Here is a 22,448-nt window from a genome sequence, read left to right as displayed (position 1 = left end):
GAGTGAATGAGAGGGAGAGAGTCAACACACAAGGAGCAGAGGTGGGTGAGTTTAAATACCTGAGGTCAACCATCCAAAGCAATGGACAGTGCACAAAAGAGTTGGTGAAGAGAGTCCAGGCAGGGTGGAGATGGGTGTAAGGGGTGATTTGTCACAAAAGTGTAGCGGCAAGAGTAAAAGGTAAGATTTAAAAGATGGTAGTGAAACCCGCTATGATACATGGTTTGGAAACAATGGCAATGACACACAAAAAAAGACTGGAGTCAGAGCTGAAGACGCTAAAGTTTTTACAGGAACTGAACAGAATGAACAACATTTGAAATATATACCTCAGGGCGACAGCTCAGGTCGAGCACTGTTCCTGCCAGGCATGAGAAAAGGAGGAACATAGATGTAGTAAAAAAAAGACATGCAGACATGCAGACATGTTGGTGTGACAGAGGAGGATGCTAGGGATAGGGTGAGGCTGTGGCAGATACAATTTTCGCTGAAAAGAAAGACCCATACGCACGACACACATATTAATTATGAGTTTTATGATGTAGTTTGGCAAAAAAAAATGCCAGCATAACTAAAAGGCGTGTTGATAATCTGTTGCATTATTTACCCCTCCTTTCATTCACTCATTTATATTTATGTAAAAGTAATAGGTGTAGTCTGCGAAGCTATAAACGTTCCTCTGTTAACCTTAAACACAAACACAAACACGCTGTCCTCAGTTTCTTCTGTCCCATGTACTACTGATTTTTTGCGCTTTTCCGGTAGGGGCGGTCCTGATATGTACGTATAGTCGCCTTGTCGAATCCTACAAAAAAGTACAGACTTTTTGTAGTGCTTTAGCGAAAGCTAAAATTTTAATTCACAATTATATCTTAACACTTTTATAATTTCGTTTTTATTTCAGTTTGTGATTGTGTGAATAATTTCAGTTTTCCTACTTTACGTTCGGCATACAGGCACATCAATGGACACCTCCTTACCCAGAGTTTTAATGTGACCTCTACTGCAGTTGAAAATACTTGGGAGCGGAGGCAGAATCCATTGATTTTTCTTGACAATGTAGGGGTGTATGAAAAGATACGGTGACAAATTGAATGAGAAACCTCTTCTTTTTGTGTATTAGAATCGTAGGAAGCGCTTATGTGCTCCTCGCCGCTTGATTTCCGAGTCGGAGAGCTCAGTGTTGCCGGGGTAGAGTTCGTTTTAGCTGCACTGCATCGACATGGTGAGTATGACAGCGAGCACCTGAACGCAACGCTATATATGTTTTGTCTCACTTCTTTGATAGGTCTCCAGCCTCTAACATCAGCTTTCATGTAAATGTTTACCTTGACTCTGAAGCGTTTTTCTTTTTGTGCCGTTTGCTATTGTGACTGCAGTGGGACGTTAGCTTAGCTTGCTAGCCAGAGCAAATGCTTGTAGTCGGCAGGTCAGTGTAGCTTGTAAGCTAAAACGGTGACAGCAGAGTAGTGAATGGGGCAGTACATATTATATAGTATATACATATATGTTGTGCTGTTAAGTAGGGTCCACTCACATACAGTGTTTGCAGTTATTGTCATTTACTAGTTTTGCATATGGGACTTTGAAGGTAGGTCGTATATACCATATAATTAGCAGTTAGCTTACCATTCAGCTGGCAAGATAATTTCGGGAAGGAGATGAAACCTACCCCCCAAAACATTTTTATCACATTAAATTATAAATTCTAAATTCAACCCCGCTGTACGTACAATTGTAATGACATTTATATTTATATAAGTCAAGCGATTGAGCAGTCCTTATTGGATCAGTAGCCGTGGATTTATAAAAGTATCTCAAGTTCTAACACAGCATCACCTAAGTAAAAATAAGATGGAGTGTCAAACATGAAAATGTATTTCCTATTGAAAGCTATTGAAAGGATTTTGCCTTTCTTTAAAAAAAGAAACAGAGTAAAGGAAAGGTTTTTAAAACAATAGAGATAGAATTTGCATAACCTCCTGCAGGTACAATTTGTATCTTCATTGGTTAATGTAGCTGACTGTATCTGCTGTGATGTGCCTTAAAGGCACAGAACTGAATCTGAACTTCTTGAACTAACCGTTAACAAGTGACTGACTTATTAAGTATTAACATGCTTATTAACAGTTCTATAACTATGTTTATCTATATTTGGTTAGTTGATAAGTTGTAGTAACCTTCAAAATACTTTCAAAGGTTGGCTCAAGGTTAAGAGCTGAATTGAATGGACTTTTAGCCCCCCCCTCACCACACCAATTTGACTTACACAGTCAACTTCCCGTCTCTTCATGATGGTGCTTACTGATAAGGGGAGGCAAACGTAATGGAAGTTGACTTGCATGAGTAAAATGATGGACACCAGCATACAGGAATAATTAATTGGACGCATAATTAAAATAGAATATAATGACAACACAATGCAGCAAATATTGAAATTCACAAATATATTGCAGTGTATTATATGTAATCATCATGTAGTGCATCAAGTATTGTGGATTTGCTGTGTTGACACAATAAATAGGCATTGTACCGTCATTGTATATTGCACAGTATATACAATGACGGTACATTGTATATACTTAATTACAGAATATTGAATTCTGTAATTCGCACCCTGATTCATTCATCAAGTATCCTACTACAGTGTTACTATTAGACTTGTTTTTATAATCAACATATGGAACATCTCTATCATATGCTGCAATGTTTATATTACAAACTTTGTTCTTGGACCTCTGGAACCCTCACTAGCTGAAGATTTTAAATACACCCAGCAGTATATAGTGAAGATGAATGACACTGGAGAAGTGCTGGTCAGTACAGGGTTTCCCTGCTTTAAAGTTAGTTTCATCTGTAAAATAGTAGTGAGGTTTTTGAGCTCTTACAGATAGTGTTTATCGCTGCAGTTCCCACTCCCCACCCCCTACAGATTTCATTTGGTTGTTCTGTGGAGGGGGTCAAGCGGACTGGGCAAGATAAGGGAGTCCATGCTGGCTCAATTTCCCTCAGGCCTGAGATCCTTGCAGGTCTCCCACAGAGTGTGGTCAGCATCCACCAAACTAAGAGTGTGTGCTTTTGACCTATATAGCATGACCATTACTCACATGAAAAAAAATGTCCCGAGTGAGAGAGGTAGTGTTTGGTCACGCATCACATCTAAGTGAGAATAATTGCCAAATAAATGGCACCCACTCTCCTCTATGTGAGTCCAGAAGAGGTATTGACTTCAGCTTTTGAAGCTTACCCCATGCTGGGTGACACTAGGGATTCCCATGACCAATATAAAATCTAGGTCCAATGTATATGTCTGCCAGTATCACTTGTCCTGTCAAGGTGTTATTCATTTCCTCCTTACACACCAAGTTCAGCCTGACATGGGTTTAACCATCACTCAGAGACAGGTGTGCTGCCATTTAGTCCAGTCCTGCTTGGCGATACATTTACTAGTAATATGTGTTGCTTTTTGTCATTGTCCAAACTTGGAAGCAGATGTCTGTTTAACACTTTCAGCTAGCTGTAAACAAAGCTCATCAAAAGCTATTTATTTTCAGATACTTACATTGAGTTGTAACATTGCAAAAATTGCATGTTTGCATGTTTTGAACAGTTTGTTTAAGGTTAAAATATAAAGAGAATCAGTTTGTTGTCATTGTTGTGGCTAAAACACTTTGACCATTAGTATGTTAAAATAATCTTTACGGCTTTATGTAAATTTTAAGTGGATTCCAATCAGGGAACAGGGTTATGTTTAACCTTAAGTTGTTGATAATGTAAACTCAGATGACTTTAAAATATTTGAGGATTACAGTGTAAGCCCAAATATGAATTCTTTGTCATTCTTAATCTCTGGTTGTCTAGCTATCAATTTCTAGTTGTTTTTCAGCATGCAGTTTTGTAAGTGAAACCTATTTCAAATTTAGTTTGAGCTCATAATATTTTATGATTTGGTGTATTTGATACCTACAGGCCATTATAAGTGTATATAACGCATTTTTCTTTCTTGCTAATATCCCAAGTACATTTATTAGAAACTTTATTAATTAAAATATTTGAATGCATCCTTGCAATAATGAGCCAGACAAAAACATTTTGGTGGGGAACCCCCTTTATGCTGCATCATGTTGTCGGGTTTTTGTTTCTAAAAAAAACAAAAACAACACACAAAAGTCCCATCTGTCTGTGAGCAGAGACACTAGATTAGAACTTGGCAAGTGTTTGCAAACAAGTCAGTGTCTTCCATGTAAACAAGCGGTCCCCGGGCCTCGGACCGGTACCGGTCCGTGAGTCGTTTGGTACTGGGCCACGAGAGTTGAGGCTCAGGTGTGAAATGTATGGTTTTCAGGGTTTTCAGCGTTATTTTGTTATTGTTTTTATGGTGAACTCGGTTTTCCTGGGTCTTTTCACGTGTGTTATGAATAAATCTTCTTTTTTTTGGTACCGGTACTAGTTTTATTTTGTTGTATTTATCCGCAACACCTTAAAGGCCAGTCCGTGAAAATATTGATGGACATAAACCGGTCCGTGGCGCAAAAAAGGTTGGGGACCGCTGATGTAAACTACTTTTTAGTCCCGGCAATATGCCAGTAAACAACCCAATTACACTCTTTTTGACCAGTTTCACCTGGCAACCACCAGCAGCCACTTGCCAGCTGGTCAAGGAATACATATTTTTCCTTAGTGACCAGCAACCAGGCTTTGTATACTTTTATTTAAAGGAAGATGTTATTCTGGAGATTGTATGTTGTCAAGGTTCTTCTTCCTCTAAATTCTCATCAGGCCTCTCATCTTCTTATTGAGTGTAGATCACTGAAAGATGTTAGTATGGTGGTTCACATCGTTTCTCTAAATAAACTGTCAAAGATTACTCAGCTGTGTAGATATAGTGCATACATTCATGTATGTATTTATATACAGTACATTATTCTTAGACCATTAAACGTACAGCTGATCTGTTTAACTGTGACTTGCATCTCCATTTAATAAGTCATCAATACATCAATCGTGATCATTCCAAATGATTCACAAATCATTTGTTGTGAATGTACTTATAAAGTGATAGCATTTCTTATTACCTGTATTCTTTAGGAGTGTGAAAAAAGATATATATTGGAAGAAAAATCAATAGGAGTATTGGTACAGTGGTGACAAATATTGACATTTTTATTGCAACAAGCAGACACTCCAAACAGATTCCCATTCCAAGTTGGATTATCAGAGTTACTGCTTCATAATCTACAATTTAAGTTATAATAAATTATCTTAAAGTAAACATTAAAGAATACAATAAGAGTAAATTAATTGCCACTTTTTCTGCACCATTTGTCATAATGTCTGTGTCGCCATTAGCCTTTGCTTCTGTGTAAGGTATCCAAAGATTAAGCAAGAAGCTTAATAGCAACCTGGCACACTTGGATCAATATTCACTTAGGCTTAAGGAGCCAGAATCGTTCCCATCATGCTGCGCTTTTATCCTCTCAATGTAGGCTTAGATCAGTGGGTTGGCTTCTCTTTGGCAGTCAGTAGGAAGCATTGATATCTGTGCCTGCACACGCTTGACCACAATGACCCAGTACAGAAACTAATCTCAAATTAAATACCTTTAATAAAAAAAATTAAATGTCTGGAGTAGGCTAGCACTAATGAACCAAAACGCAATAAAATTCAACATCCGGCAACTAGAGCAAGAATTCAATAGCTTGCTGTGTTTTGTGTCAAGATAAAATTACATTTACACTAATATTATTATATTATAAACCTAGTAAAATATTAAAAAGATATCTGCTTTTAGGAAAATAAAATGTTCTAAACAGCAAAATCATTTTAAGTTTAATTGTGCATTCTTTGATTTTACCATGTTCTGCACTGGACTGGTGAACTATTGAGGGTGTACCCACTATTCTGTAGCATGTGACCTAAATCAGCTAAGTGGTTAAGAAAGTGGATGCATGGATGATTTTTTCTGATTGCATGTTTAAGTAACAAATTAAAGAGTAACATTATTTTTTTTATATGTTCCAACAAGTGCTGCAGTTTTATGTCAGTTATTTTAAAATCACATCACAGTTAAGCTGGTGACTCTATATAAAACAATTTCAGTGACTTCCTTTTATTTCAGGTAAATGGTGGGGAACCTTTCATAATGTGTTGATGCCATGAAATTACAAATGAGCAGAGATTTCAAAGAAAATACATATTTTCTTTGAAATCTTTGCAGTTTCAATTGAATTGTTGCCTTTGTGCTGCTTTCAAATAAAAATAGGCTTTAAAAATTGTATCTGAAAAATTGTATTTGGAGTCTGCTTTATTTAAATGTTACACATCACCCCATATTTTTTTATACTCTAGCTTCTATGTTCACTTAAGACATTACAAGATTGTGTTTAATTGTGATATAGAAGAAGAGACAGGCACAGTAAATGACTAATCAGTTCTGGTCATTATAAAATGTTTTACAAGCTTTCTTACAACCTTTAAATTTGCATAAATGCAATACATTTCTCTTTATTTCCTGATCTAATGAATTAAATAAATAACAAATACTAAACATCAAGCAGTACTATGAAATAATGCAACTGACTGGCTGGTTATGATGGCCTAATACAACCAGAGTTGTACATAAAAGGACTACTGCTTAGGTGGTAAACAGAGAAAAAAGGTTTTCAGTAACTATAAGATGAAGATTTCTCTGTCAGTCTTTACTGTTCCATCACATCTACCGCTGCTTGCAAATTGTAGCTTTACCAATCAAGCAAGTGTTGAAGTAGCATTAACCAGAGTGTCAAAAAAGACACATAAATCAAGGTGTCAATGATGTTAAAGCACTTACGATGTCAGTATTCTGGTTTTAATGAACAGTAAAAGACTGCCACATCGCCCCTTTGGTTGTAAATTTCTGTTGGCCTTTTAAATTATGTATTTTCGCATTCTACACATTTTGTAGCTTTAGGTGTAGCTGGGCTTGTCTAAATAATACTGAAGCGATGAACCTCTAGGTCATGCTGAGCTCGTTTTGTAGCGCACTGTATGGCATGCGTAATTATTCTTTCTTTAAATGTGATTTAAATCCAATCCTTTTTTCCACAGGGTGTGATCGGTGTGCAGCTTGTGGTTACCATGGTAATGGCCAGTGTAATTCAGAAAATCATACCTCATTATTCCTTGGCAAGATGGCTACTCTGCAGTGGCAGGTAATGTAGACTCTCTTACATGCCGTTTCTTTAAATGCTGCAGGCAGTTTAGTTGCCTCCTGGGAAGTTTATTTCAAAAAGGGTTCCAAACAATCGAGATCAAAATGTTTACTCAGACTCTAAAGCTTTCAGAAGCATTTTGATCAAAGACCAAAGGTCGGCAAAATATTGGGGTGACCTGAAAGGACAGAAATAGGGTGCGCTTCATTTCCTCCAACTAGTGCCACATATGTTTTTGAGAAAACTGCTTTTTGGAACATCTTTAATAATTAATAAGCTTTTTTTAGGGCACCGTTGCAACATTTTCAGAACTGTTTGCCCTAAGCAGAGCGTTGTCCCCTCAGAATATTTTGTAATTACGTTTTTCCATAATAAGTAAATAAATATAGAATGTAAAAAAAGCAAGCTTTGCTCCTTCTATCCTCCTCCACCTCGCAGTAGTTCTCAAGATGCGCTAACAAGAGAGTTTCTAAACAAAGTTAAGGAGGGTCTTTGTCTTTAAAGGGATGTTCCTGAATTAGGTCTTATTTCAAACTTAGTCCTTAAGGAAAAATACTCTTTCTGTTGTAAAAGCTCTTATAAATGCATTTTAGATGTGTATTAACGTCGCTTATGTAAAGTGAAACTTTGCGATATGTCTGGTTAGTGCACGCTTTTGTGTTCTCTAAGTTCATCATAAAGCTTAGAGATGTTATAAATTGAGGCTATGAGTCATGTTCATACAATCTAGACTTAATGTCACCACTTAAAAGAGCATTTTTGAAGAGTAATGTAAGGCAATTTAAAGTTTTAACAGTAGATGAATCGTCTTTGATTGTTGGGAAAGGGAAATGAATGAACAATTGATTATATAGTCCCCAGTTTTCTTATGGTACATGTTTAACCCCAAATTACTTGCCTATGCCTTCCATACTTCATAGTCAACATATGCTATTTTGTGCTGGGTGTCTTAGCAAATGTACATCAAATCTAGCATCAGTCAGTCATTTTTTTTCCCTTTGTGCGTGCTTTTTTTTTTTTCTCTTTTTCTTTCCTTTTTTTAAATCCTGTCCGGTCTGGCAGCTTTTACAATCAGATTTGTGATTTAAATGCACTGTGGTGCCAAACACATTTTGCTTTTGCGAGAACAGCAACATGTGAATCTTTTATCTATTTATTTCTAGTTGTCTTATTTTGGTTATTCATTATATGTGGTATAGTATGACGATGTCTAAGGCAGGACAGGCAGGAAAAAAGAGAAGGGGGGTATATTGGGGAAATTAACAAAATTCAATAAAAGGATAGAGTACATATAGAAATACACAGTGTATCACCAACTGTTGCTCCTGTTAGAAAAAAACTAACATACTGCACCTGGAACACATAAATGAGAAAATACATAGATACATAAATCAACAGTCTTCTTGTAGTGTGAGAGAGTGTGTTAGAATGGCTGTGTCTTTGTCACAAATGTACTTTGCACGTGCTTTAAAACTGTCTTTTTTCCCCGTCTACTACTCTGAGTACAAAGTCACATAGCTGTTCTTTTCTTTGTTCGCAGTTTGCGGTGGTACCAGCACCCTACGGAAGATGAGTTGAGGAGCTTAGCTGGGAAACAAAAAGGACAGAAAAGGAAAGACAGGTAGGTTGGAAGGAAGGGTGCGAATGAAGGCTATTGTTTGGTAGCGGGGAATAGCAGAGGCAAAGAGGAGGTGCCAAAGATGTGTTTATGTGGTTCATTTAAGGATTTTTTGAAGTAAGGAGATAAAATAGACAGATTTCCTTCTGGTTTGTTCCTCCATGGCTGTTCATTGGGTTTAAGAACAGCTCATGTAAGTGGTCTTGTCCAGTGGATATGAGGAAAGTTGGACCTTTAAGGGGGGGCAGGTGTTACTATTTGGACTGTTTTAGGGGAAAAGAATTGCATCATCTCTGAAATCTAAAAGGCATTATCAATTCAAAGGGGTCAGATGTCAAGCCTTAATACTAGAAGTGTGCTTTGAGACTACTTTGCATTAAACAAACAAACAAAAAAAAACGCATGCTATTAATTTTTCTAGGGCTGCAGGTGTATGTTGGGCCATACAAATGAATTGCCTTTGTACTCTTCGTTTTAAATGTGAATTTAAAGTCACCGGTGACGGCTAATCCTTACTGTTCCACATGGTGTCCATCTCTCAACTTAAGGCGGTTTTTGTAGCACAGTCCTTTCTTTGACCCTGTATGAGACAGGTCAAGGCTATCATCACCACATGCTCAGTAATCTCTAGAAGAAAAAGAGGGACCACTGTCCTTTGGCCAGCTCGTGCCACGCAGCTCAATTCTCTTTGTTAAGCGTCCAACTCCCTCAGCCAGGGGTGTAGCTGAGCCCCTTTTTTCCTGTCAGGTGCCTCAGAAATTAAATCTATCTAGGGCATGTTTGGTCTTTGAGTCTTAGAGTGGTATTGTTCAGCCAGCAGTCCAAAACTAAGGAGGCCCTCAGACAGTTTTTCAACATTAAAGAGCAGCTCTCCATTCACTTGTTATTAGCGATTTAGAGTTGCCTACATTTTGCCACACTGGGTCGTGGGAGAGTACAGTAGTATTGGTAATGAAATTTTGAATGCTCAAGCTGCATTGGATCTCATAAGTAAGGCTTTTAGCTGTCATGGATTCTCTTCTTGCCTTAAAGAGAGTTCAGATGAGTTTTCAGTTCAGACTACTGTTATTCTGGTTTCTTTTCCTTTAAAAATGCTTTACCACAAATCTTGACTCTGTTCCAGTTTTTTTTTCTCCCTTTCTCACCCAAGTTGTTGTTCTGTCACTCCTTTTCAAGGAAGTACAATGGTCACATAGACAGTAAGCCCCTAACAGTCCCCAAGGACATAGACTTACAGCTGGAGACGAAATGCATCACAGAAGTGGACACATTAGGTAACTTGACTGTTTGTTCCCACAGCCTGTAAATACTGTGTTGTAATTGAAAGTGTTGATTTAATTATATACTTTATGTCTGCAGCTTTGCACTACTTCCCAGAGTTCCAGTGGCTTGTGGATTTCACAGTAGCAGCAACTGTGGTTTATCTGATAACAGAGCTGTACTACAGTGTGGCTCAGCCCTCGGGAGAGATGAACATCAGTGTGGTCTGGTGCCTACTAGTACTCGCCTTTGTTATGTATCCTCACATCAGTCAGTCTTTACGTTTTATTAATTTTTTTTTTCTTTTCAGTGTTGTTGTGTGAACTAGCTTTTTGTTTGATAATATGCTGACAGTAAGAAAAGGTTACACAATTATAAAAATTTAGCATAACAAAAATATTCTTTCATTCATTAGCACATTTCAACTTTATATGCAACTGCCTTTTTACACATACTGTGTTGCCTTTACTTACATTTTGTTAAAAATAATAATGCAGTCCAAACTCTTTATTTCCTGTTAACTGTGACATTAGACCACCGAATGTAAACATGTCAGAAGATCAAACCTAACACTTGATAGTGGCTGCTTTGTCATTAGAATTCATTAGAACTCGTTAGACGGTGTTATGATTATACATCGTTATCAAGACTTTGGTAGTCTGACACCACAAATGATAGTCTGACATCAAATGATGGTCAGTTCAACATTAGCAGTATTGTTACAAGTGTGCTATCATGGGCAAAAAACGTGAAGAAACAGTGTTTTTTTTTTTTCTTTTCAAGGTTTCTTGTCCTTTTGTGGCTTCTGTCAGTGTTTTACTTCCTCCAGCCAGCTAAAAACAGCAAGCTTCTGTTTTTTGTGAGGATCTGATGTATGTGTTTATTTAGATGTAGATTGGGCAGCTCAGATCCGATCATAAGTGGCCACTCAAGAAATATGTAGGTCAACATAGGTTAACATGTCTATAACAGCAATTCAATGTGCTATGTAAATGCAACAGAGGAGACTAATGGCACTGAAATGAGAGGTAAAGATTCTCCTGGTTCGAATTCCCATTGCCTTTATCGTCCTTCTGCTATTTGCTGTGCTGAATAATATACATTATCCTTGCCACCGACCAAGGGGATCAATCTTTCCAGTTCTCCGGGTCAGCTGTGGCTCACTGTGGTCAGACGGTGTGTCATTTCCTGCCTGCACTGGCAATTGGAGGCCCAATTTTCACAACCCAACATACTGATATGCCTGGGGAAAAGGAAACTGATGAAAGCTGAAGATGAGGGGATATGTGTTAATTTGACACATGATTTCAGTTTTTTCCCCATTTCAGCCCTGGTGACATGTTTAAATACTCTCATAACCGCTCCTTTTCATTAATCTGACAGCATCCGCACACGTCAGCTTCATGTCTGAATGAGGACCTGGTCAACAGTCTTATGAGGGCGGACCTAGTAAAATTTACATATCACTTTCAACACAGGGTTAAACTGCATCCATTCAATTTTACAGGCAAGCTCATGATTACGATTCCTGCTGTCTGTGCATTTCTCCGTTGCATCCCTGTGAGTTGCTCATCTTACACAGAGCAAAAGACACAGTTGCATGCTTTCAGCTGCCAGAGGTATACACGGACAACTCCAGAATCACAGAATGCCTTTCAAGTATGATGTTGGTGAAATTTAAGTATTTTTTTCTGAGTTTATGACATTTCTACAGCATCAAACAGCAGTAGGAGCCATCTGTGAGGGTTTCCAAAGCAAAAGTGCTGCATATATTTAAACATGTAGGTTTATGTAGATCAGTAAATCTGTTCTATCTCTAACAGCAGATCACCTTGTGTGTTTTTCTTCACATTAGACAGGTGAGCTGTCACAGTTTAGAAGCTACAGTTAAATAATTTGTTTCAAAGTGGCCATCTGTAGTCCAGAGCTCCATCACAGCTGTCAGAGTATGCATGGCCTTTAATTAACGAAAGTAGGCCAAACTACATGTGGCTGCCATACTGTAGAACAGCTTTGATCTCATACATAATGTCACTTGATGTCACTTATACATATAGCAAATGTGCACACATGCTGTGAACTTTGTGGAGTTTACGTCATGTTCAAAGTAATGCCTTTAATTTCTTTCTGATAGAGTCCTTAAGACTCTTGCCTTGGAGGTCAGCCTTGGAGGTCAGCCTTGGAGGTCAGCTGCACAGCTCTCTCAACTATTTACTGAAAGTATTGGAATTACTGCAATTCTGCAAGTATGCACATTTGATGGTATTTACCTTTTAAATCTATTTACTAAAATGTAAATTCCTGCTTAAAAATCTCCCTTTTATCCTCCCAGTGTTAGCAAGCCACCTTTGATTGTAAAGCACTACATCATAGTTCAAACGTATTCCTCTTAGAGCCTCATGCTAACTTTTATCTAGTGAGCATTATAGTATAAATGAAGGTTGGAGAGGTAAAAAGAAAACCCACTTGTTTGAATGCTATTCTTGATTTTGAGTGAAAGAGATTGAATGCCACACTGTAACCTTATATGTTCCAGAATCCGAGGATTTCATCTCTGTGAACATCAGAGCAAAGTCACTGCAAAATAGTATAAATATTTTCATCACTTCAGTCATATGCAGCGGTGCCAAAGCACCAGAGATCCACTCTCCACACATACCAGCTAGCAGGGTTTGTGTGACTTTAAACGAGTGAGGGTTCACACGGGGTCTTTCAGTATCCACAGACTGTGTGTTCTTCTGTAAAGAGGAAAAATAGTTTGCATGGTGCATATCCATGTTGTTCATCGCATACTGTTGTGCATTTCTTAAGGATAAAGTTTAGGCAAAGTAGTTTGTGTTAGCTGATTATGTCATTGTGCTTCTTGAGATGTTTTCCTTAACTGTGCACTGTACAGTAAGACGCTTTTTTCTCTAACTGCCCATTACTTCAAGCTGGAAGAAAGCGGCGAGCGCTCACTCTGCATTACTTTTGCTTTCTTCTTTTTTGTTAAAGCCATGGCCATTCTCATTGTCACTGAAAACTACTTGGAGTTTGGTCTGGAGACAGGTCAGTTCTGCACCATAGCTTTCTTTTTGTGTAATAAAAATATTACTCACCGTTGAACACGCCTTCCTTTCTAGGTTTTGCAAACTTTTCTGACAGCGCTCAACAGTTTCTGGAGCACCAAGGTCTCGACTCCCAGTAAGTGTAACATCAGTGTTGTTGTTTCTTTCCTCCGCTGTCATAGATTCTTTACGACTTGTAAAATGACGGTTATAAGCAACATGGATTTTCTCTTTCACAGGGGTCCCATATCTAAGCTCACCTTCAAGTTGATCCTGGCCCTGCTTTGCTCTCTGATCGGAGCGTTTCTAACTTTCCCTGGTCTACGGTTGGCCCAAATGCACCTAGATGCACTCAACCTAACTACAACCAAATTTACACAGTGAGTCTTCTGTGCTTTGTAGATACGTCAGTAGCCCTTTTTATAGACAGCAATAATACGTATACCCCTTAGATGTTAAATGTTTGATCTTAAAACTAGAAATACAAAGAACCAATACTCCGTTTTACAGTTTTAAAAAAAGTATCACTAGAGTTTATCAAATTTTTCCTTTTAGTTTTTATGTAGCATTGCTGGCAGACAAATATCAATTAAAGTATTTAATCTTGTGTAGAGTTACAAACAAAACGGATAGATAGAAAGGATACATCTGGATGTAGCGTATTCAGTGGGAGAAACGTTTTGTCACTCATCCAAGTGACTTCTTCAGTCTCAGCTGACTGCAGGTTTCCCCAATCTTATAAACAGTACATTTGCATAATGATTGAAACTAGCACCACTAAAGAAACAATAGGCTGGGAGGTCAGTTCCTTCATCATAATTAAGCAAATTCTCATGACCATTGATCAATGGCCCTGAGCACCATCACAGAGAGTTGGGGAATGGCTGCAATCACAGCATTGTAAGATGGCAAAAGATGTACCCTCAGACCCCCTCCTTGATTCAGAGGTGGTCTTTTCCTTTTCACGTAAACGGCCTCCTTGACTCCGCGCTCGAACCAGTGTTCCTCCCTGTCCAGGATGTGTACATCATCATTGAAAGAGTGTCCACTGGCCTGTAGGTGTAAATAGACTGCGGAGTCCTGGCCTGACGAGGTGGCTCTTCAAGGATAGATGTACAAATTCACTACTCAAAGTAGCAAACTGAAAAAGAAAGTGCTGCTGGAACAAGGTAGTTTACAATTAAGGTCTTATGGTTATAAAGAACCTTCTGTTACTGCTGTTTTTTCTCATTTTTGACCTTGTTTTGTCTGCTTTCATTAATCTGTAAGCCCTGAGCTACTCAGTTCTCTACTCCGTAGATGATACTGAGCAAATGTTGGAGCAGAAGTTGCATTAGAGTTCTTGATTACCTAGTATTATTTGCAAGATTAAACTTTGCAGACAGTCATGAAAAGAAACCTGCTTCATATTGGCAGCCTATTCTTTGGGCAGATTAAACCAAAATGAATTTGTTTGGATCAGATGGGGCCCGTCGTGTTTAGCGTGGACCTTGCAAGGAACACTTGTGGCTGTGTCGTGCAGAATCCCTCCAGTGAAGAACAGATAGAGATGAGCCTGTAAACAATGGCTGAAGGTCTCTATACAGATTTTTTGCCAGTCTGGTGTCATTACAAAATATACAAAATATATTAATAAATGAAAGAAGGAACCCTCCAGATGTAGTTACTCGTTGCCTTGAGGTTGTAAGACCGTGTTTTTGATTTCCTCTAACCTTTGTTTAATGTATTTGTTATGTTAGACCTGTTTCATATGGGATGTGCTCAAATTGGCCACAAAAACAATGCTTAACTATCAAACTATCCTATCTTGGACTATCAAGAGGACAAGTGCAGCCCGGTAATACTTGTCTCCTACTATTCAGAGTGTGTCAAATTTAAGAGAGCACCCTGCAAGTCAGATGAAGGCTTGCTCAATTGAGGCAGATTTCCATTTCAGAACTCACTGGGTGGGATGCCTCTGACCATGATAGGGGGTACAGAGCAGGGAGCACATCGCATTCAGATAATCCACTTTGGCATAGCAGACTCCCCAAAATGGCTTCCTCTTCCATTCCCCTACTTAAGTGTCATGAGCTTACATCTTCAAACACTGTCACCAGCAGGGATTATCTCCATTCCTTCGAAATGTGTGTCTTGGTTATCTTCTCACCACTCGCGGGGAAAGTTACGTTCGTAGTGTGGACTTTATTTCTCGCAGTCTTAACATTTAAAAATTGATTATTTCATTGATGTCTTCAGTTTTCTATAATGTATGAATTCATAGATGATTCTGAAGTGGGGTAAATGAGTTTCCTTGTTTTTAAGTATTGTGTTTATTTCTGTAGGACTCTGCTTCATATCAACTTCCTGTCCCCTCTCATCATGGTCCTGCTGTGGGTGAAGCCTATTACCAAGGATTACATAATGAACCCCACTCTGGGAAAGGAGAGTGTGCCTTTGTAAGTAAAGATATGGGACACGTTGTGTAGTAACATTTTCCGTGCTCGTAAATACAGTTTAAGCTTTGTGTTGTAACTGGATGAATTCGAGCCATAAGGAAATATTTTTTTACTTCAACATCAAATAAGTAGTTTAGTAACTGGACCGGTTTGAACATCATCATAGTCCAAAGTTGACTTTGTAAATAAAACACAGTGCTGGCTGACTATGAACAAAACTCGGATGTAAACTACTTTGTTGCCCACATTTTAGTCTGTGTAACAATTCATCGTGATTCTCCCGGAAGTCTATAGTCTTACACATCACGTTGACGGATCTGTACTCTGGAAGGGACGTCAGTTCAACTGCCTTGATATCTAGAAAGCTAATTACCTGGCACTCAGAGATGAGGGATGGGACATCAAATAAATAAATAAATAAAAGCAATTGTGTCCTTTTGTAGTGCGAAACAGATGTAAACAAAGCAACGCCATTTGTGAGAAAGGAATGTACAAAAATGAGATAACGATTGTATTCAGTGCAAAGATAAAGTGACAACAAGTACACGCATTTTCTGTTTGGACTTTAAACAAATTTAGTCACACCTGACGGAAGGCCCTTTTTTCCACCTTCTCTTTGTTTATTTTGAGTTTGTGAATTTCATTTGTGGCACAAGTTTGAATTCTGTCATGTCTTGAACTTTCTCCTGCTGTTGACAGCGACTCAAACCTGATTAAGTCCTACTTCATGTTACAGTGCCCCCTTTTCGTTATTTTTTTAATTTCTCAATTTCACCCTCTCTTACTTTTCTTTTTTTAGTCGTTTATTACTCTTTTTGCTCTTACAATCTTTCCTTTCTGTCTCAGCATTCTTACCTACCATCCAAATGGCACAGCGGATACATGATGTATTGAGTTTGTGTGCCGGGGGGGAGGAGGGAGGGGGGGGGGGACTGCCATCCTTTCATCCCTCCTCTTCTCACTCCTGTCTTTCTGTTACTGTCAGGATGACTGAACAGACGTATGATACTTTGCGGTTATGGGCGATCGTACTGATGTGTGTGCTGCGGCTTGCTATGATGAGACATCACTTGCAGGCTTACCTCAACTTGGCCCAGAAGGGTGTGGATCAGATGAAGAAGGAAGCTGGACGGATAAGTACTGTGGACCTGCAGAAGATGGTGGGCAATTTTTGTTTTTCCCATGATATTAGTCATAATTATTGATCATTATTAATCAATTACCACTCTGTTTTTTTTAATGTAAGAAAATGCAACTACCCGTTTCAACTTAAGGTGAGCACTGAAACGAGGGATTCAGAGCAGTGTTTAGATTACATCACCTATGGCATATGGAATGAAATGAGTAGTTGCCCAGTCATTGCTTTGAATTTTTTCCCATTGGGTGCAGTCTCAAACTGCAGTCACTCTCAGACAGATTAGTGAAGGTCTGTAAATAATCGCTGTCAAACTTATAAACGCAGAGAGATCGTCAACACATTGCAATCAATAGGAATCAGTCTTTGCTGATGAGTGCAACTCCTCTGCGATGTGTCTCTTTGCAACAAGGGATTCGACTCAACTGGTTCTGTTATGTGTGTGTAAAATCAATGCTGGTGAACGCCTGTGTCAGTTTGTGGTTAAGTTGCCATCCTGCGGCAATAACCTCATTATTTATGGAGGATTTTCTCATCCTGGTTCTGGCTCGAGTCTTAATGCATGTAGTCAGTGTGAATTTCTGGTTTGCACAACAGATGTGCAACAGGTGATTTTCACCAGTTTATCAAAGTTATTGCAATTTCCAACTTGACTCCATTCAGCTGCAGACTGATAGCAGACTGATTGTCTTATTGCTGTTACTTTGGTGCATCAAGACAGCAATTTAACTGTGAAGATCGCACAGATTGCGAATAGTTGCAGACCTGGTCCTCGTCTTCAAAGCAGCCATTGTGAAGGCAACAGGTTCACTGCACACGATCCTATTAATTTTGGTTTTGCCAAGGTTTGCAATCACTGTTCTCCTTAGTGCGACTGTGTTGTTAAGGTTGATCTAAGATGCTGGTTTTGCAGAGGCGAAGCAGTTAAGAAGCCTGAATAATATACTACAACTACAGATAGAACAAAACGCTTTATTCCGTTAAGATTTTTAGATTCAAGTCTACAACAGACAGAAACTGATCCCTGTAGTTAACTAATATATTTATTTATGACTGAAATGCTCTTAAAATGTGAAGGAGATGTTTTATTGCTGATGTTGCTTGATCTATCAATATAGAATTCATTATTATTTTTATGATGAAGCTTCCTGTTACGATGTGTCCCTGCCCTACATGAAATAGGGGTTACTCTTTCAGAGAAACAAAAGCTGCTGTGAGTTTATGAGCTTAGTTGAAAACATTTGGAACGATATTGTGTTAACATTTTGTGTAAAAAGCTTATTGTAACGGTGCTTTTCTTGTCTACTTTTCACCTAGGTTGCACGTGTTTTTTACTATTTGTGTGTTATTGCACTACAATATGTGGCACCCCTGGTGATGTTGCTACACACAACCTTGCTGCTAAAAACCTTAGGTGAGTCATCTACTGCTTGGTAAATATATTTTTTTTTCATGTTTAAAATATCACATTTTCCTCCAACTTCAGGTTATATTTCCCTTTTCCCCTCCCATTTTCCTCAATTATTACAGGTGGTCACTCCTGGTGGGTTTATTATGAAGAAGACCTGCCTTGCACCCATGAAATGAACTCGAACTCTATAATGGGTGAAGCACCAGCAGCAGCTCCAACAGCAGCTACGGTGATGGAAACAGGAGCCCGAGCATCAGTAGCTCAGCTCTCAGTGGCCCTGGGAGGCCTGCGGACTGTTTTTAGCCCCTTGCTTTTCCGGGGCCTCTTCTCCTTCTTCACTTGGTGGATTGCTGCCTGCCTTTTCTCCACCTCCCTCTTTGGCCTCTTCTACCATCAGTATCTCATGGCGGCATAGCATCACCAGGCCACTGGTGGCATCAACCCCCCCCTCCAGCTGCACACACACACACATAACCGCAGTGCAACTAATGTGTACAGCCTGATCAAAAAGGAGGGGGGGGCAAATGGAGGCCTACTTACAGCTCAACATCCGCCCCCCTTTCCCTTCCTTCTTCTCTCTGACCACCAGTACAATAACTTCAGTCATATCCTCAGAGCTCCTGGTTCAACTTCCAGTGCTTCCTCCATAGACCATGAACTCTGACATTGTTTTTACATGTGACCACAACTTTTGATCTGGTCAAGAACATTTATAAACTTTAACAAGACTGAAAGAGTAATCGGTATCAGCAGTGTGTCGGAAGAGCTGTAAAAATAAATAAATAAATAAATACAATAGAATTAATTAATTTTACTAGGTGAAAATCGGTGTGGCAATTCTGATCAGTTACATCATTTTTTTGCGAGGGGAGTTGAATCCATGGTAACTGTTCACAACAGAGCACATGCAATGAGTTTAATTCATCAGCATCTTCAGGTTTTTGACATCTTCTGCTTAGAAAATGCAGGTTCTTTGCAGCATTGTGCACATCAGCAAGAGTCTGGCTTATTTAAACCACAGAGTGCATACATGCTGCTAGGGGCCTGGATGCTAAGAGTCCTTCGGGCATATTCAAGGTCCTAAACCCAATGCACGTTAAAGAAGCTGCATTTAAACCAAAGGATGTCACTGAATCTAGATCTACAATCACCTCAGCTGTTTATGTGTGTGCGTGTGTGGTTTTACATTTGTGGGAAACTGATGATTGCCACATTTGGGCCCACATTTGTCTCTTGATCGAAACTTTTAACATATTTTTCAAACTTAATATAATTTGTTGGTTTGTTTTGTTTTTTCCTGCAATGCCTCAGAGAAGAGTCTTACTGTTTGTTGCTGACCGGTGAGCGTCTGTGTTAGAGGACGGAGGGACAGGCTGGGATGTTCCCAGAATAGCTGCTCGGATTGTGGCGTCCGTAATAAAAGCAGCGAGAAGCAGTGTTCAACTCAAAGGGTGACATCTTGCCGACTCAAAGCTGATTTCTTTAAATGTGTCTAAATGAACTGAGATACAGGAGAGACTCTTTTAAAGAAAGGCGTAGTTTTGATATCATACTTGCATTGGAACCTTCCTGGTTTTAACTGAGCCATTTTTAGAAGATGTGGGAGATGCGAAGATGATTCAATGGGAGGGACGGGGTCAGGGTTCACGCTTGTGTCTGCATCTACAGCACAAGGCCCTGTGCTGAAGGTCAGGTGAGGAGATAATGTCAGCAACTGTTGATAAGTTACTGCCTTTTATATTGTTTATTTTGTTTTTACTTCTATCCATTCATTGGTTTTAACCTCGTGAGAACAATCTTTGATTTGTATTCTTTTTTTTTCCAACAGAACAAATGTTTTGTTTTTTTAATTTTAATAATGTGTGAGTCTAACCCCGAGCCCCACCGCTCCTCCAGCTTTTTCTTTTTTCCCCCCACAGGAAAAAGGACAAAAAAAGAGGGAATCACTAGCTCTGCTTCACGTAACGATATTGAAGTATTTATCGTTCCTTTGTATGCTGTAATTCTCGGGGGTGGGTGATTTTAAACGCACAAGCAGTCATTGTGCAGATGACACACTGGCCAATGCGATTGTCCAGTTTATTCAGGAATGTTGGGTACGTGGCGCCAGATTAATCGCACGGTGCTGCGGTTCTCTGGCCTGTCATTTCCTTTTGCTTTTAATAAACAATCGAGCTGTAATTTCAAAATTCTAGCTCAGTTTTGTACAGAACCACCATATCAGCGTTTCTAAGCTCCTGATGTCAAAAGTCTTAGCTTTAGTTGTGTGTTTTTAAAGGATGGAGAATATGCACATAATGAATGTATCAATCCTGCCTAATTTCTAGATTTTCTGTTTGTTTTTTTATTGATGATGACTTGATTTAACACCCCTCACTCCTTGTACTTCTTAAACTCCTGTCTAATCTGTCTAAATCTGCCCCTCAAGCAAATTGTAATTTATCCTAATGACCAGTTTAATTGATTGATCTGTATTTTTTTTTGTTGTTTTTTTTGTATTTATTACACATATTGAGGCCTGTAAACATTTCTCATTTTAATGGCAAACTCTTTTCTTTCGTTGGAGTGTGTGGTGGGCTAAAATCAGCTGTGAACCTGTGTTTGACGGCGTGGTTCTGATCGGTTGCGAAAGAGTACTGGATGCCTTATCGGGCATCGCTCCTTCAGTTTGTGTTACCATTGAAAGTGTTTGTTATTCATTGCTGGGTTCACAAAACAAATTACACACACTGTTGTTCTTTCATGTATTTATTTCTGCTTTAGAGTTTAGTCTTAAATAAATTATGTTCTTTAATTCGTCCTTTTTAATACGTCCTTGTAGCTTCATACACAACTTTACACAACTGGGACGTCGGTTAATTATCAAAACTTAAGATGCAGTTGACTCATTATGGTCAGAAGATCAGACCAAGCTCTGAAAAGTTAAAAGACGACCTTGTGCATTTTGTTTTGTCTGATTTTCTGGCCATGCCACCTTCTGAAACTTGTTTCCAGATGACCAAAGATGGAAACTCATTTTTTTTACAGGACATTTCTGGTGACATCCCATACTGTAGTAGAGGAACGTGCTCAACACAGACTACACTTTTGTGGACTCTCTCTTCCAAAGGATGCCAGCAGGAACCCTAGAAAGAACAATAAGCATTTTATTATGTGTTTCACTCCCAGTTTAGCTCGTTCTCACAGGCAAAGAACTTTTTTTTTTGGTGATGGAAAAAGGTGTGGTTTCTGGTAAACTGCTAAATTAATAAATTGCTGATGTTTTTATATGCCTTGGCTTTTGCTGCAGAGCTGTTTTTGTGGTGTGGCCTTCATGATTGCATGGGGGGAGGCGGGGGATACAGAGGCCCATTTCTAAAGCATCGCTGCTTCATCTGCACTTGAAGACTGTAAGCACATAAGGTCCTCTGTCCAAATCAGTGCTCCAATTGCTTTGGAAGTAAAAGCTTTCCTCTGCATTTACAGTGTCTCAGTTTTGGATCTTCAAGGTCTTCGGAAAGATTAAGTTAAAAAATCATTCTTTTTTTATTTCTAGCTTAAAAGGGCTTCGTATGAGAGTGTTTACTCATACTGTAATTGTGTTTAAGGATCTCTTTAATTATAAAATATGTCCTCGTGTAAGCAGGCATTGATTAAGGCAGTCAATGGCCATCGATTTGCTTTTTTTAGTTTGGGGGTCTCCATTCTTGTGGGAATCGTTATCGGAGTAGATGGAGGGATGAAATGACAAACGCTCCCAAACTCTCTTCTCTGGGAACAACATCAGGCCAGTTAATACAGGCCTTGAGTGCCATTGTCCCCATGAGCGGGAAAACTGGGCCATGGCATTCATTCATAGGTAGACAGATCAATAAGACAGCTTCCAAAACAAACCAGTGGAGAGGTTCCTTTATTCCTCTTGAGTGGGTCCTATTCACAGACGTCCCTTCTCCATAGAGCGGCGTGGAGCTCCGATTCAGGAAAGGGAGCAGAGACTCCCCCCGCCACACCCCTCCATCCCTAACACAGCCAGAAGAACTGCGAAGCTTCTGAAGGGGCGAAGCTATAATAGTGAGCTTTCTGTCCCGCACAGAAGAGTGATCCCATCCTCACGCTGATTGTGAGATGCGGCCGCCATACTTACGTGATCGACCTGACCTTGTGCCATGAATGGCCTAAAAGAGAGCACTCCACGTGTCTTGAACACTCCCGACCTATTTTTACTTTGGTGGGGTTTTTTTTCTTTTTACATTCTTTATAGCGATACCTCGAAATCATAAGCGAGATAAGAAAAACAGAGGTTCCCTGCTGAACTGAATGCTGATTACAGCTTGATTGTCTGATATCAGCATGAAATAAACATCTTAAAT

The 22,448-nt window shown here is 39.1% G+C and overlaps 1 protein-coding gene across 1 annotated transcript; it reads left to right on the top strand.

Annotated features, from left to right (window-relative positions):
- Positions 1–968: 968 nt before the first annotated feature.
- On the top strand, positions 969–20,893 carry tmem161b (transmembrane protein 161B). Its single transcript, XM_085179825.1, has 12 exons — positions 969–1,225; positions 7,087–7,190; positions 8,731–8,811; positions 9,985–10,082; positions 10,168–10,324; positions 12,965–13,116; positions 13,191–13,251; positions 13,355–13,495; positions 15,440–15,553; positions 16,539–16,713; positions 18,006–18,102; positions 18,219–20,893. The coding sequence occupies exons 1-12, from the start codon at positions 1,223–1,225 to the stop codon at positions 18,512–18,514; spliced, it is 1,479 nt and encodes a 492-aa protein (XP_085035951.1). The 5' UTR covers positions 969–1,222; the 3' UTR covers positions 18,515–20,893.
- Positions 20,894–22,448: the final 1,555 nt, after the last annotated feature.

The sequence above is a fragment of the Neolamprologus multifasciatus genome, chromosome 12, assembly GCF_963576455.1.
Source record: "Neolamprologus multifasciatus chromosome 12, fNeoMul1.2, whole genome shotgun sequence".
Classification (NCBI taxonomy): Eukaryota; Metazoa; Chordata; class Actinopteri; order Cichliformes; family Cichlidae; genus Neolamprologus; species Neolamprologus multifasciatus.
This window is presented reverse-complemented; position numbering and strand designations above follow the sequence as displayed.